The 15,166-nt window shown below is 43.2% G+C and overlaps 1 protein-coding gene and 1 long non-coding RNA gene across 2 annotated transcripts in view; one reads left to right on the top strand and one right to left on the bottom strand.

The window, feature by feature from the left end:
• Positions 1 to 15,166, top strand: part of ENOX1 (ecto-NOX disulfide-thiol exchanger 1) — a 477,511-nt gene that overhangs the window by 455,685 nt on the left and 6,660 nt on the right. Inside the window, exon 15 of the mRNA XM_043891694.1 lies at positions 2,363 to 2,448. Coding sequence (XP_043747629.1) covers positions 2,363 to 2,448 — 86 coding nt within the window. The remainder of the gene's footprint in view (positions 1 to 2,362; positions 2,449 to 15,166) is intronic.
• The window catches only part of LOC122686563, a 66,178-nt gene continuing 53,468 nt past the window's right edge, over positions 2,457 to 15,166 (bottom strand). Inside the window, exons 4-5 of the long non-coding RNA XR_006338831.1 lie at positions 5,132 to 5,323; positions 2,457 to 2,621 (exon numbers count right to left, since the gene is read on the bottom strand). This is a non-coding gene — a long non-coding RNA (uncharacterized LOC122686563). The remainder of the gene's footprint in view (positions 2,622 to 5,131; positions 5,324 to 15,166) is intronic.

Below are 15,166 nucleotides of genomic sequence, written 5' to 3'. Positions count from 1 at the left end.
ATTAAAAATGGCTGTGAATCCGCACCAACATGGGTGGCCCTAGAGACCGTCACACGAAGGGAAGTCAGTTGGACAGAAGGAGAAATATCTTATGACATCCCTTATATGTGGCATCTAAAAAGAAATGATACAAATGAACTACAACACAGAAAGAGACTCACTTACTTAGAGAATGAACTTATGGTTACCTGTAGACACTGCTACATGTAAAATGGAAAATCAGCGAGGACCGCTGTAGAGCACATGGAACTCTGCTCAGTATTATGTGGCAGCCTGGATGGGAGGGAAGTTAGGGGGAGAATGGATACATGTATATATAGATGGCTGAATCCCTTTGCTGTTCACCAGAAACTATCACAACATTTTTAATCAGCTGAACCCAATACAAAATAAAAAATTTTTTTTAAAATGGCTGTTTGCCACTTAGATTAAAACTACCATTGCTACCTGCTATCTGAAACCACTTGGTGGCATTTCAGAGGGCTCCAAGAAGCTCTAGTCCTTTATGTCTCAGCACAGAAAGAATTCAGCAAGAGGCAACGTGATGGATAAGAAGTGATTCATTAGAATGCTTCCCATGCGAGGCTTACAAACAGGTGGGCAACAGGTTGCAAGCCCCAGGAACTCAGAGGGCTACATGAGAAGTAGGGAGCGGGAAAGGACTACCTCCGTCCTCATTCTTGAGTAGACATTACGCTTCCATCATCAGTTCCTTCTCCATGTTGGTGGAAAAGGGGGACATTTCCTTGTCCCTTGTGATCCAAGAAGGTACCGTCATGGCAGTATGTAAAAATTATTTCCGGTCTCAGTACAATGAGGATCTTTCACTTTGAAATGACACCTTTCCATAAATTATTTTCTAGGTGTGCAGAGAGCATAAATGTCCTAGAGGCCATTAATTTATAGGGGTCTCCCAGACTTCTTCCTTTACCTACAATCCCCTAGTGGGATTAACTGTTTAATCAACTATTCTGTCCCTTTACTCCATCCCTAACTTATCATTGCCATTATTTCAGAGGACATTTTAAGAAAAAAAAAAAAAAAGAACAACATAATATCAGAATAAAACAGTAGCTCTATGTATTTCAGGGAAAAGGTCAATCTCTGAAAACTGAGATTTTAGCTTTATGGAAAAGTGTTTCTATGTTCCTCATTTCACTGTCCAAGAAAACACACATTAAAGTGTTCCGAGGACAGGTCTTAAGAGTACTTGTGTAAACCTCTCGGTTCTCTGTTCTCAGCCTAAGGATAAACTGGGAATTTTTTCTTTAAAAACTGACACTCATCCAGAGCATTTCAAGCATCTCATGGGAGCTCAGGGGGCCATGAGATCCTTTCCCAGGGCAGTCCCAGGACACCCTGCAGTTGATTCAATGACCAAAACGCAGTGTTGCATACCAGTGTGGGTCTTCCCTTGACCTTTGGCTTTCTAGCACCAAAGCGTCACAGTAAACAGAACATCAGAGGGCTCATCCTCAAATGTGATTCATCTCAAAGTACAAAGAGAAGCCAAAAACGTCAGTCTGAACACATTTCTTAACAAACAGGAGTGTACAGCCTGTGGAGTCAACGTTCTCGTTTCACTGTTTTGATTTTGGATGTAGGAGCGGGGAGGGTAGGAGGGTGATGCTTTTCCTTCAGCCCTAACACCGACATTCAGCTTTTCATTTGTCAGTACAATGTTGACAGTTGAGTTTCACGATGGAAAAAGCCCTCTGATTTATAATCAGACTCCAGCCAAACCATCCATTCCCAGGCCTTTTAAAATGATCTTGTAAATTACAGCAGAGAGGGGAGAGCAGGCCGGCTCTCTTGAAACAACAGCAACAGCCAGGGGGAAATAGCAGAGGATTTGTGCTTCCTTCAGTGGCAGTGAGGGAAAAGAGGGACTAAATATTTCCTGTAACTAGCAGAGGTAATTACCAGGGGAGCTGGAGGCAGCGTGCTCTCTGACACAGCCACAGGAGCCATTTTCATATTGGTAAGTCCACCGAGAGGAAGAAAGGGAAAGAAGGGGATCGATCACCTGATCCTTCCAGTAACCACAATTTTATATCGGTAAATCAAGCATAAAATTGGTAGTTGAAATGCTATCAGAAACCTCTGTTTGGAAACACCTTTATTCATCTGTGTATTTTCTGTCTCGCTTTTCTAACTACTGTCATTCTGGGAGAGTGTTCTGTTGGCCACGTTACTATTACTGTCTTCAAAACGGGCTATTACTGAATGCTTGCCGAGCGCTGATACAAGTGGCAAGACCATGACTCGGCCCTGACAAAACTGTCACTGGGGTCAGATGACAATATTCACCTGAGATTTTTACTTGCCTCTCAATAACATCCTTTTGCCTTCTTCATTTCAGGCATCATATCCACGTTTCTTCACGTCCATCCTTTCGGAGCCAATATAGAATATCTCTGGTCGTACATGCAGCAGCTGGACTCCAAGGTAAGTCCTTTTTCTCGACTGGCGTTGCGAAAACTTAGGATGTTGGTTGCTGGCTGCAGGTTGAACCTGTGTGATCTGTGTTAGGGATATAATAGAGGATGGAGGTCTGTCTGTACTTCTCCACAAGAACTCAGTTTTTGGCAGAGAATGTCTTCTTTCCCTTGCTTTTGTCCCTGTAGAAAGAAAAGCAGTTATTGAAAATGACACTGACTTTCAGCAGACATCAAATTACTTTGAGCAGCATATGAGGGATTTGAAAGTACAATTTGGTTGAAAGTCCCCACAACAAGGGAGATACAAGGTCAGGGTGGCTAATGGGGCATTATCCTTCGGCCATGTCCTCCCAGAACTCTATGCTAAGGACTCAACACAATAGAGGAAAATCACCTCAAATAACATAAAGATCTGATACAACTCTCAAGAAAACTGTGTTAGTGGTGGTATTTAGCATCATTCCCCAAATGGAAAAGAAATGACTACAAAAGTTCTTCTCAGCTATGCACCTCGAGAGGCACACCCAGGTCAGGTCGTCACTCCTCTCTTCTCAGAGGCTAGTTTTCCTCCTCTGCAGATCAGCTGCACTCCTAGCCCATGGAGGCATTTGTGTGCCAAAAAAGAAAGGACAAAAAGCTCAATGTATGTATCAGATCCCGGTGAATGGTGAGAGGGGCCTCTGTCCAAATAAGTTCAGTTCGGTTGCTCAGTCGTGTCCGATTCTTTGTGACCCCATGGACTGCAGCAGGCCAGGCTTCCCTGTCCATCACCAACTCCCGGAGTTTACTCAAACTCGTGTGCCTTGAGTTAGTGATGCCGTCCATCATCCTCTGTTGTACCCTTCTCCTCCTGCCTTCAATCTTTCCCAGCATCAGGGTCTTTTCCATTGAGTCAGTTCTTTGCATCAGGTGGCCAAAGTATTGGAGTTTCAGCTTCAGCATCAGTCCTTCCAATGAATATTCAGGACTGATTTCCTTTAGGATGGACTGGTTGGATCTCCTTGCAGTCCAAGGGATTCTCAAGAGTCTTCTCCAACAACACAGTTCAAAAGCATCAATTCTTCGGCACTCAGCCTTCTTTATAGTCCAACTCTCACATCCATACGTGACTACTGGAAAAGCCATAGCTTTGACTAGAGAGACCTTTATTGGCAAAGTAATGTCTCTGCCTTTTAATACGCTGTCTAGGTTGGTCATAACTTTTCTTCCAAGAAGTAAGCGTCTTTTAATTTCATGGCTGCAGTCACCATCTGCAGTGATTTTGGAGTGATTTATTCACTGTCCAAATAAAGCGGTGGCATTAACCAGGACCGCCTCAGGCAGCCTGAAGGGACAGAGACGCTGGGCCTGGCACTGGGCAGCCTGCTCAGTGTCCTGCTGGAACGGCCAGTGGAAATAAGCCTGTCTTACACTGAGGGCAGCAAGGCTCATGGGGTGTACAGGACCGGGCCCACGGCCTGCAGCTCTCTGACCTCAGTACACGTCAGTCATCCTGACTCTTCGGTGGTCAGGATCGACTGTAGGGCTGCACTGTCATCTTGTCTTGATGCAGATGATCTAACCACTGCACAGTCCCACAAATGCTCAACCTTTCTCATGGGCCTTACACTTCACCTTCGAGAGAAATCAGCTGGAACAAAAAGTAGTTTGCAGTCATAGAGATCCACGCCCTCCTGTGTCTCCCGCCACTGGGGACAGGGTGGACCGTCCCTGTGGAAGGAGGGGATTGTAAGGGTTTTCTGTAGCTTTTAAAAAGCAATGGTTTCATTTTGGCGGTGCTGGGTGTTCACCGCTGCATGGGCTTTCTCTAGCTGGCGCAAGTGGGGGCCACTCTCGGCTGCCGGGTTGTCTTCTCCCTGTCGGAGCTCCTCTTACTGCAGGGCGTGGGCTCTCGGGTGCATGGGCTTCCCGGGCTCTAGATCTCAGGCTCAGTAGTTATGGCACACGGGCTTAGCTGCTCTGCAGCATTTGGGATCTCCCGGATCCAGAGCTCAAACTCACATCTCCTGTGCTGGCAGGTGGATTCTTTACCACTGAGCCACCAGGGAGGCCTGGTGATTGGAAGCGTCTCGATATTCCGAATCATGGCCCTGGTCTCCCCTCACTTGGATGGGGTTGGGCTCGAGGTACAGAAAACACTCCTGTGAATTCAGAAGAGAGGAGGAGGAGCAATACAACGTTCCTTTGTTGAAAGCAGGCTTTGAAGGGCTTCTTGGCTGTGCTTTCCTTCTCCGGTGACATCCTTCCTAACATCACCACTACCTCTGTCTGGAGGAGGAAATGAAATACCGCCCGCACCAGTGTTCTTGGCATAGCATGAGCCCTCAAGAAATGGTTCCTATTGTTGCTATTATCCTTCCCTCGGACTGTTGACATTTCTCTCCTTCCCTTTCTAGATAAACCCCAAGCGGGAAGCCTCTTGGGAAAGCAGTGGTCGTTTCACTAGGAACCCACTTGTTAGCTGTGTAATCACGGCAGGGCGCTAGTCCTCTCTAACCCCGTCCGCGCAGGTCGGCGCGCGCGCCCCTGAGGCGTGTGTGAGCATTGCCGGGACGTCCAGGTATAGTCACCTATGTGGCGGCCAGCAGCTCAGGAGTTCTTGTTCGCGCTCGCCCTCAAGGCAGGGTCCATCGCCCCCTTGCTCAGCTGAGATCTGTGCAGTCTTCTCCGTGAGGAGAGAATTCATATACCTGGTCTCTGGCCCTTGGACGGTGGACTTTTCCAGAAGGGATTGCATCAAGGGGAATTCCATTTCCTCTCAGACATAGTTTCATTTTAGAAGACAGCGTTACCCTCACAGAGAAAACAGGGCATCTCCTCCAGACAGCCCTCCATCTCCTGGCTCAAATGCTCAGTGGAACTGTCAGATTCTTTGCTCATGCCTGAGGTAAAAAGCATATATATACATATATATATATATATATATATATATATATATATATATAAACATTATATAGTTTATATTTATATATAAACATGTATTTATAAATATAAAATACATATAGAAATATTTGTACATAAATATATAAATATTAAATAGACAAATATATAGATATTAAAATATATAAATATCTATAAATATTAATATAAAATATACATAAATATAAAACAAAATATTTATACATAAATATAAATATAAAATATTTATAAGTAAATATAAAACATATTTATATATAAAATTTATATATATATATATATATATATATTTTTTTTTTTTTAAGTGTTCTGACTAAAACTCCTGGGTGCCAGGGACTGGACCAAATATTCTTTCTAACCCAGTGAGGCTGAGAGGATATTTAAGACTTTTAATCCAGAGGGCAGGTTACGGCTCTCCTGGAATCCCACAGCCTCAGAGATCTCAGCTGAAAGGAAAACGACAAGTGGTTTGTCCTCCAAGTGTCCTGCAGGGCCCTGTCGCCACATCTGCTACCAGGAGGCTCAGGACCCTGCAGGGCCACGGCCCCGCCGCTGACGTTCCCCGGCACAGCACCCTGGTTAATCCTGTTAGTTAATCCTGGTTAGTTCCTGGCACCCGCTCTTGTTAATCAGGATAAGCCAAGTGTCAAGGTCCCAACCCCCCCCCCACCCCCAGAGTTTTGGTGAATGTTGCATTAAGATGGGGAATTCAGCCTGGCTTCCGCAGCTCAGGATGTTTGCTGACTCTGGTGAGACGGCTTCTACTTTTTACTACTGTTCATTTGGTTGTTTATCTGGCTGCACTGGGTCTTAGCTGCAGCACACGGGATCTTCACCGAATCGTGCAGAATCTCTCTCTGGTGGCGCGTGGACTCTCTAGTTGTGGCATTTGGGCTCAGAAGTTGCAGCACGTGGGTTTAGTTGCTCTGTGGCATGTGGGATCTTAATTCCCTGAGCAGGGATTGAACCTGAGTCCCCTGCATGACAAGGTGGATTTTTTAACCACTGGACCACCAAGGGAAGTCCTGACAAAGCTTTGTAGAAATTTTACTTAGCACAGTATGGTTTCCTTGAGATCAGACAGAGTCCCCATCACCACTGCTCTTGTTAAGATAACATTTCGATTCTGCCTTGCCCTGTTTTGATGGGCTTTCCTGGTGACTCAGATGGTAAAGAAGGCACCTGCAATAATGCAAGATATCTGGGTTAGATCCTTAGGTCAGGAAGATCCCCAGAGAATGGTAACTCGTTCCAATATTCTTGCCTGGAGAATCCCATGGATGGAGGAGCCTGGCGGGCTACAATCCATGGGGTCACAACTTCTGTCCAGCCTGTAGCAGTGCTGTTTTTCTTAGGAGTTCCCTGAAGACCACAGATGAGGATATGAATGGTCAGAAATGGAAGGAGAGACAGGAAGTAATTTAAGTTAGGATGGGCATGTATACTGCACATGGGTCCCTAAAATTGTGTATCCCCAAATAGTCCATTTTCCAGTTAAATACTGTTTCTGGTGCATTTTTTTTTTCTTTCCTGCCTCTTCTAAACCACTCACTCTCATTTGCTCAGCTCTCTTGTGTCACAAACATATGACCAGGTCAGAAAGATGCATTCAGAGGAAGACAGGGTGGTTGGGGGGAGATGGCTTCCTGAAGCTTTACTGAGTCAAAACTCATGCCCTGGGCACAGGCAGGTAAGCTCTTCCAAACAGGCAACACTATCTTGAAAATGCTTTCTGATCAATACCTAGAATGTCTCACATCAGCCCAGAGCCTTTTGAGCTCACTGGCTCTATCCTAAGCCTTGCAGAAGTCACATCTGAGCATCAGCAGATGAATATTTTCTGTCTAACAGTGAAGCGGGGGGAGACCTCTGATCTTCCCCCAATACTTCTAAGAGATTCAGACCCAGTTCTCCGTGTGTCTCTGGCTCCCCACCTACATACCAGAAGCCTCTTCCTAAAACTCACAAAGCAAAAGATTTGATTCTGAAACCAGACTCGATATAATGGAGCCATGGAGGCTAGTTTTTTAGAAAGAGCTGCCATTTGGGACATGACACCGTGTTTGGTAGCAGACTTGGGTGCTCATGACATGTTCCTTTCCCACCAGAGGGGCAAACCATTTGCATCTGTGTACTAGAAGCATTCCTGTGAAATAGATAAAATATCTTGTCAGTTCCAAGGAGGTGCAAAATAGACCTTAATTGGACAGCATTCTTCCCCAGATGATAGCTAGGCAGTAAGGTTGGAGAAAATGTTCCAAATAGTGTTTGTTAGATTGCCCACCTGAATAATCATTTTTTCCTTTTTTCTTTTTTTCAATGTGGACCATTTTTAGAGTCTTTATTGAAAATTGTTGCAGCATTGCTTCTGTTTTATGTTTTGGGTATTTTTTTGGCTGCAAAGCACGTGGAATCTCAGGTGGTTCAGATATAAAGAATCTTTTTGCAGTGCAGGAGACCTGGGTTCAATCCCTGGGTCGGCAAGAGCCCCTGGAGGAGGGCGTGGCAGCTCACTCCAGTATTCTTGCCTGGGGAATCCCATGGACAGAGGAGCCTCGCGGGCTACCGTCCATGGGGTGGCAAAGAGTCGGACGCGACTCAGCAACTGACCCTTTCACATGGGATCTTAACTCCCCAACCAGGGATCGAACCCACCACCCCCTGCACTGGAAGGCGAAGTCTTCACCACTGGGCCACCGGGGAAGTCCCCGTACCTTAATAATCTTTAGTATTACGTACATTCTGGTGTTCTCCTGAGTAGCCGCCTGTCACAGTATGTGAATGAATGAATGAGTGTTCTGTTGCTTAGACAGGCTATCATGAATCTGTTTTCCAGACGTCACAGCACCTCTGGAAAGCATGTGGCATAGGAAGCTTTGCAGGTAAGGAGACTTACATCTGGCCGCGTGAAAAGCAGAAAGGAAGCGGCTCGTTCACAGCAAGAGATAATTGACGAGGATACCAGGGACCCAGTACTGCTTTTTTACAAACTCAGTGTTTTCTACAGATGAGGCAGAACGGAGAGTGGCCAGGGCACAAAAGAAATCCAAGGAAGGACGCTGCTCTTCAAAAGCTTGTAGTCTAAATGAGGAAATGGTGTATTTATGAAGGAACTTGAGAGTCAGAGGTGAACTAATGAGGTGCTCCGTAGGGCGGGCAGACAGGTAGCTCAACAGGAGTTGGAGAAGGGCAAAGTGCGTGCGGATCATGACCACCAGGGGCGCCCGCGAGTCCGTGCTCCTTGTCATGGTTTCCTCTGGGCCCATCTCTCCCCTTTCTCCCCTCTTTCCTCTCTGCATTTCCCTCCAGATCTTTCCTCTTCTCCTTCTGGTTCTTTCCTTCTGTTTATCTTCTTCCTGCTTTCTTGTGCTTTTCCTCGCACAGCCTCGCCTTCCTCCCTGGTCCTCTGCCTTCCAGCCCTTTCCTTCTCTTTCCCCCAGGTCCTCACTTCCGTTTATTGTCTTTCCCTTTTTCCTTCTCTTGACTCTCCAGCCTTGACAAAGCCTATGTGGGTGTCTCTTCAGTCCCCCCAAAAGAAAACCCCTTCTCCACTGGCCTCCCTTGGCTGACTGATATGGGACACGGAGCCAACCATCCCCAATGATAAAATTTATTTATGCCTTCCTGTGTCTGTGTATACATGTACTTAGTGGCCTGGCAAGGAGGCAGTGGGCTTGAACCAGACTCAGCAAACCAGAAAATAAAGCAAGTACATCTTACAAATGACCTCTGCCTCTCACAAATCACCATCACGCAAGTCCCTTGGTTACAAAGCCTTTATTCCTTCTCATCCTTTCTTTTCTTTCAAATTAGAGCAAATCAATCCTTCCTCAAAGAGTAAATGTTAGAAAATTTTAAACGGGAGTGAGGGGAGCCACTGATAACATCGAAGAAAAAAAAGACACACAGACCCCCAGTTTCCTGGAATAAAAGCCAGCTGGGTAAGAGGAAATAAAAGCATCATGTTTATGATGACCCTCCCCAGTTGCCAGAGCACCAACACGTGGTGTATGGGAAAATGAGATTTCACAGTCACAGCACGTTTCTGACCTATATCATAATGCCGCACAGGATTCTCTTAGCCTCGTGTATCTGTTCGCCTCATAGTATCCTTGTGAGAAAGCAAACGTGGTGCTGGAAAGCCAGGCTGGATGCAGCATCAGGAGCCCGGCGCAGAGCTCCAGCCTCTCCATATACCAGCTGGGCCAGCAGCAGCCCTGCCCTGGACCCCAGGGTTCCATCCGTGACCCACAGGAGCTTAGGGAGAATCCCCGGCCTCAGAAGGGGTCTGGGGAAGGGAATCCTGCACCCCTGGTGGGGAGATGGGTCCCTATGGCTCTGATCACACCCAGTGAGTGCCAAGTGCTGTGTGTTTGTGATGATTCCATGACGCTTCCAGTTCTGAAGACCACGACATGACTGAGAGGAAGAGAAAGGATACCATGAAGGCAGGATCATAATGGCTGACATGTTTTAATAAGGAAGGGAAGAAAAAAGAATTAAAGTGAAGAAATCTGTAGGTTTACATTCTTCTTCGGCCATATAGTAAAACAGAAGGACAAATTGAATTTTCTCTTGAATTTGTCTTGAAAAATCCCAAAATGTCATGTGTCATATAGGTTGTTTTGTCAGGAAGGGAAAAGGTTTAAAAACCATCAAAATAATAACATGAAGCTGTTTCACCTTGCTGTTTGTTCTTGCATGAGATATAAACATCTTTAAGGAAATGCTCTAGACTCTAGCTGAGTGCCTTATTATTGTAAATGGATTTTTTTTTTTTTTGCATCAGGCTCCTTTTAATTGGTTCCCCAATACTTTTGTCCTTTGATATCTGCAGGCAACTGGCTCAAAGAAACCCTGTGGTTACCAAAATCCACAGATGCTCAAATCCTTTATGTTCACATAAAATGACTTGGTCTTTGCATGTAACATACACAGCAACATCCTTCCTCTATTTATTTGGTTGTGCCCAGTCTTAGTTGAGGCATGTGGGATCTTAGATCTTTGCTGCAGCACACAGGATCTTTAGTTGTGACATGTGGGATCTATCTCCCAGACCAAGGATCGAACCCGGGCTCCCTGCCTCAGGAGCTCGGAGTCTTAGCCACTGGACCACCAGGGAAGCCCCGATCCTCTCTATACTTTTAACTATCTCTAGATTATTCCCAATAATATATCATTGTGAGTCTGGTTTTTTTTTTTTTTTTTGTATTTCTCTTGATTAGTGATGTTAAACACCTTTTCATGAATCTGTTGGCCATTTGTATGTCATCTTTGGAAAATGTTCAGATCCTCACCCATTTTTTTGATTGGATTGCTTGGTTTTTTGCTACTGATTTTGTGAGTTCTTTGTACATTGTAAATATTAACCCTTTATCAGACATACAATTTGCAGTATTTTCTCCTAGTCAGTAGATTGCCTTTTCATCTTGTTGATGGTTTCCTTCACTGTAGAGAAGCTTTCTATTTGTGTTTATTTTTTAATGGGTATTTTAGATAAGATTTCATTTGAGGTGCCTGTTCTATAATTGTGTCCTTGTCTATATTATAATATTTACACCATCCTGGCAGAATCAGGCTGTTACCTTGGCACTGTCAACAGCAACTGATAGTTGACTGCTTCTGAGGACACCAATGGTTATTATACTCATTTCTGACTAACTGGTTATTCCAATTAAGTAATCGTGAGAATTTCAAATGCCACTTTCACTACTGTTTAGCTGTGTGACTTTGGACAACTTATTTAACATCTCTGTACCTTAGCTTCACCGTCTATAGAATGGTTTTTAATGTGTATTAAATGATTTAATAGATGAAAACCATTTATAGCAGTATCTGGCACATAGTAAGTGCTACCTAGTGTTGGCTGCCATTTGTTTTGTCCTTAAAAGTGCACAAAAGACCTATCACATTCTCTCAGCTTTGAGATCTTCACCACAACCTAGTGGACAGGTGAATTTTAAAGGCTTGCCCAAAAACCAGTGTTAGCGTATGCTGGAGTAGAAGTCCTAGGAGCATCCGATGAGTTTCCTTCCAATTCCTTTCCTGCAAGTGAAAAATTACCCAAAGAGATTTAGTGACTTAGGCAAGATGGTGGTGGTTCAGCCGCTCTGTCATGTCTGACTCTTTGCAACCCCATGGACTGTAGTAGCTCCCCTGTCCATGGGATTCTCCAGGCAAGAATACTGGAGTCGAGTGATATTTCCTTCTCCAGGGGATCTTCTTGATTCCGGGATCGAACTGACATCTGCTTGGCAGGCAGATTCTTTACCGCTGAGCCACCCAGGAAGCCAGGCAAGGTGGTAAAGCAGGTTAATGGTCATTTGTGATGGGAATGTGAACTTCTGCCTCTACATTTCTTTCTTCTAGCAAGTGAACCGCTTATCTGCTTGTTTAAATAACTTTTTGATGAGATAGTGCACTTAAAGCACGTACTCTGTGCCTGGCCCAGACCCAGGAAGTGGTGCCACCTCTCTGCTGCCGCTTGCCAACTTCTGCTTCCTTTGTGGTTGAAGTCTAGGCTCAGGTCAGAAGCTACCATAAGAAACAAGGTGATGCTACTTTTCAGCACAGAGTTTGACCCACCGATCACAGAAGACCTGATGTGAGTGTGTAGGATTTGATCAGCATTGCTTAAATATGGATAGAGAGAGAAATTGTACCTGTGCCAGGCCCTGTGTGACATTTTACACACAATCCTAATAATAACACTATTCTCCACAGTGGCTGTACCAACTTACATTCCCATCAGCAGTGTGGGAGGGCTCCCTTCTCTCCACACCTTCTCCAACATTTGTTATCTGTAGATTTTTTAATCATGGCCATTCTGACCAGTGTGAGGTGATACCTCATTGTAACTTTGATTTGCATTTTCCTAATTAGTGATGCTGAGCATCCTTCCATAGGCCAGTTTGTCCATCTGTACTTCTTTGGAGAAATGTCTGTTTAGACCTTCTGCCCATTTTCTGATTGGGTTGTTGTTTATTATTATTAAATGAGCTGTTTGTGTCTTTTCTAAATTAAGCCCTTGACGGCCACATTGTTTGCAAATATTTTCTCCCATTCTGTAGGTAGTCTTCTTATTTTGTTTGTAGTTTCCTTTGCTGTACAAAAGCTTTTAAGTTTAATTAGATCCCACTTGTTTATTTTTTCTTTTATTTCTATTGTCTTGAGAGATTAACCTAAGAAAACATTGGTACAATTTATGTCAGAGAATGTTTTGCCTATATTCTTCCTGGGATTTTTATGGTGTCATTTTGAGTTTATTTTTGCGTATGGTGTGACAGTTGTGTGAGGGAGTGATCTGACTTCATTAATTTATATGCAGCTGCCCAGCTTTCCCAACACCACTTGCTGAAGAAACTATCTTTCCTCCCTTAGAGTCTTGCCTCCTTTGTCGAAAATTGACCATAGGTGTGTGGGTTTATTTCTGGGCTCTCTGTTATCCATGTATATTTTTGTGCTGGTACCATACCATTTCGATTATTGAAGCTTTGTATTGTTGTCTTGGGCAAACTCCAGGAGATGGTGAGGAACAGGGAGGCCTGGCATGCTGCAGTCTATGGGGTTGCAAAGAGCTGGACACAACTTGGCAATGAACAACTATTGTCTGAAATCTAGGAGGGTTATGCTGCCTGCTTTGTTCTTTTCCCTCAAGATTGCTTTGGCAATTCTGAGTCTTTCATGGTTTCATATAAACTTCAGGATTCTTTGTTCTGTGAATAATTTGACAGGGATCATATTAAATCTGTAGATTGTTTTGGATAGTATGCCATTTTAATCATACTGATTCTTATTAATAAAACCCTAGAGCATGTGGTATCTATTTCTTTGAATCATCTTCAATTGTCTCATTATTCTCAGCATGTAAATCTTTCACCTCCTAAGTCAGGTTTATTCCTAAGTATTTTTATATGATTTTTTCAAAGGAATTTTTGTTTTTTTACTTTCCCTTTCTGATATTTAATTGTTAGTGCAAAGTAAAGAAATGCAACAGATTTCTGTACATCAATTTGTATCCTGCTACTTTACTGTATTATTTTATTCATTTTAGTAGTTTTTGTGTGGTCTTTAGGGTTTTCTATATATAGCATCATGTCATCTGCATATAGTGACAGTTTTACATCTTTTCTCCCAATTTGGATACATTTTATTTCTTTTGTCTGACTGTTGTGGCTAGAACTTCCAAAACTATGTTGAATAGAAGTGGTGAGAGTGTATATATGATCCTTGTCTTGTTCCTGATCTGAGAGGCAATGCTTTCAAGAGTTTCACCACTGAGTATGATGTTAGCCGTGGGTTTGTCATAAATGGCCTTTATTATGTTGAAGTATATTCCATCTGTGCCCACTTTCTGAAGTTTTTATCATAAAAGGAGGTTGAATTTTTTCAAAATGTTTTTCTGCACTTATTGATATCATGTGGTTTGTATTCTTCAATTCATTAATAACTTATTGACCACAGATATATTATTACAAAACATTATTGAGATGTTTTAATATTCACTTACATAACAATCACCAGCAACAGGTGTTAGTGCCTGCAAAAATCCCCCAGGCAATAATGTGTTAATATGGTGTATCATACTGATCCATACTGTGGATATTGAAAAAACCTTGCATCCCTGGGATAAATCCCATTGGATCATAGTGTATGATCCTTTTAATGTACTGTTGGAGTTGGTTTACTAGTATTCTGTTGAGGATTTTTCCATCTCTGTTCATTAGTGATACTGGCCTGTCATCTTCTCTTCTGTGGTATCTTTGTCTAACTCTGGTATCAGGTTGATAGTGGCCTTGTAGAATGAGTTCAAGAGTGTTCCCTCTTTTGAAATTCTTTGGGCATGTTTCAGAAGAACAGGTATTAACTCTTCCAAAGTGTTTGAAATTAGTCTGTGAAGCCACCTGCTGCTGGACTTTTGTTGTTGAGGATTTTTAAATTACTAATTCAATTTCAGTACTGGTAATTGGTCTGTTATTTTCTATTTCATCCTGGTTCAGTCTTCAGAGATCTTCTTTTGACTTCCTATTAATGTGTCCATTTCTTCTAGTGTGTGCATTTTAAAGGTGTAGGGTTTCAAAGGTGGTTCAGCTGGTAAAGAACCCACCTGGCAATGCAGGAGACATAAGAGACAAAGGTTCGATCCCTGGCTTGGGAAGATCCCCTGGAGAAGGGTACGGTGACCCACTCCACTGTTCTTGCTTGGAGAATCCCATGGACATACGAGCCTGGTGGGCTAACAGTCCTTAGGTCGCACAGGGTCGGACATGACTGAGGTGACTTAGCACATAGTAACTTGTAACATTCCTTTATGATCATTTGTATTTCTGTGGAGACAGTTTAACTTCTCCTTTTTCATTTCTGATTTTATTGACCTGTGTGGCCTCTTATTTCTTGATGAGTCTGGCGAGAGGTTTATTGATTTTGTTTACCTATTCAAAGAACCAGCTTTTAGTCTGATTGATCTTTTCTATTGTTTTTTGTAGTCTGTTTCATTTATTTCTGATCTTTATTTCTTTCATCCTACTAACTTTGGGTTTTGTTTGTTCTTGCTCTGGTTGCTTTAGGTATATGGTTAGGTTGTTTGAGATTTTTCTTGTTTCGTGATGTAAGACTGTATTGCTATAAACTTCTCTCTTAGTTTTGCTGTGCCCCGTAAGTTTTGAATCATCATACTTTTGTTTTCATTTGTCTCTAGGTATTTTTTTATTTCCTCTTTGATTTCTTCAGTGATCCATTGGTTGTTTAGCCTCCACGTGATTTTTTTTTTCCAGCTTTTTTTGGGTAATTGATTCTAATCTCATAGTACT

Source organism: Cervus elaphus, chromosome 30 (genome assembly GCF_910594005.1).
Source record: "Cervus elaphus chromosome 30, mCerEla1.1, whole genome shotgun sequence".
Lineage (NCBI taxonomy): Eukaryota > Metazoa > Chordata > Mammalia > Artiodactyla > Cervidae > Cervus > Cervus elaphus.
Note: the sequence above shows the minus strand (reverse complement) of the source record. Positions and strands in the feature narration are given on the sequence as shown.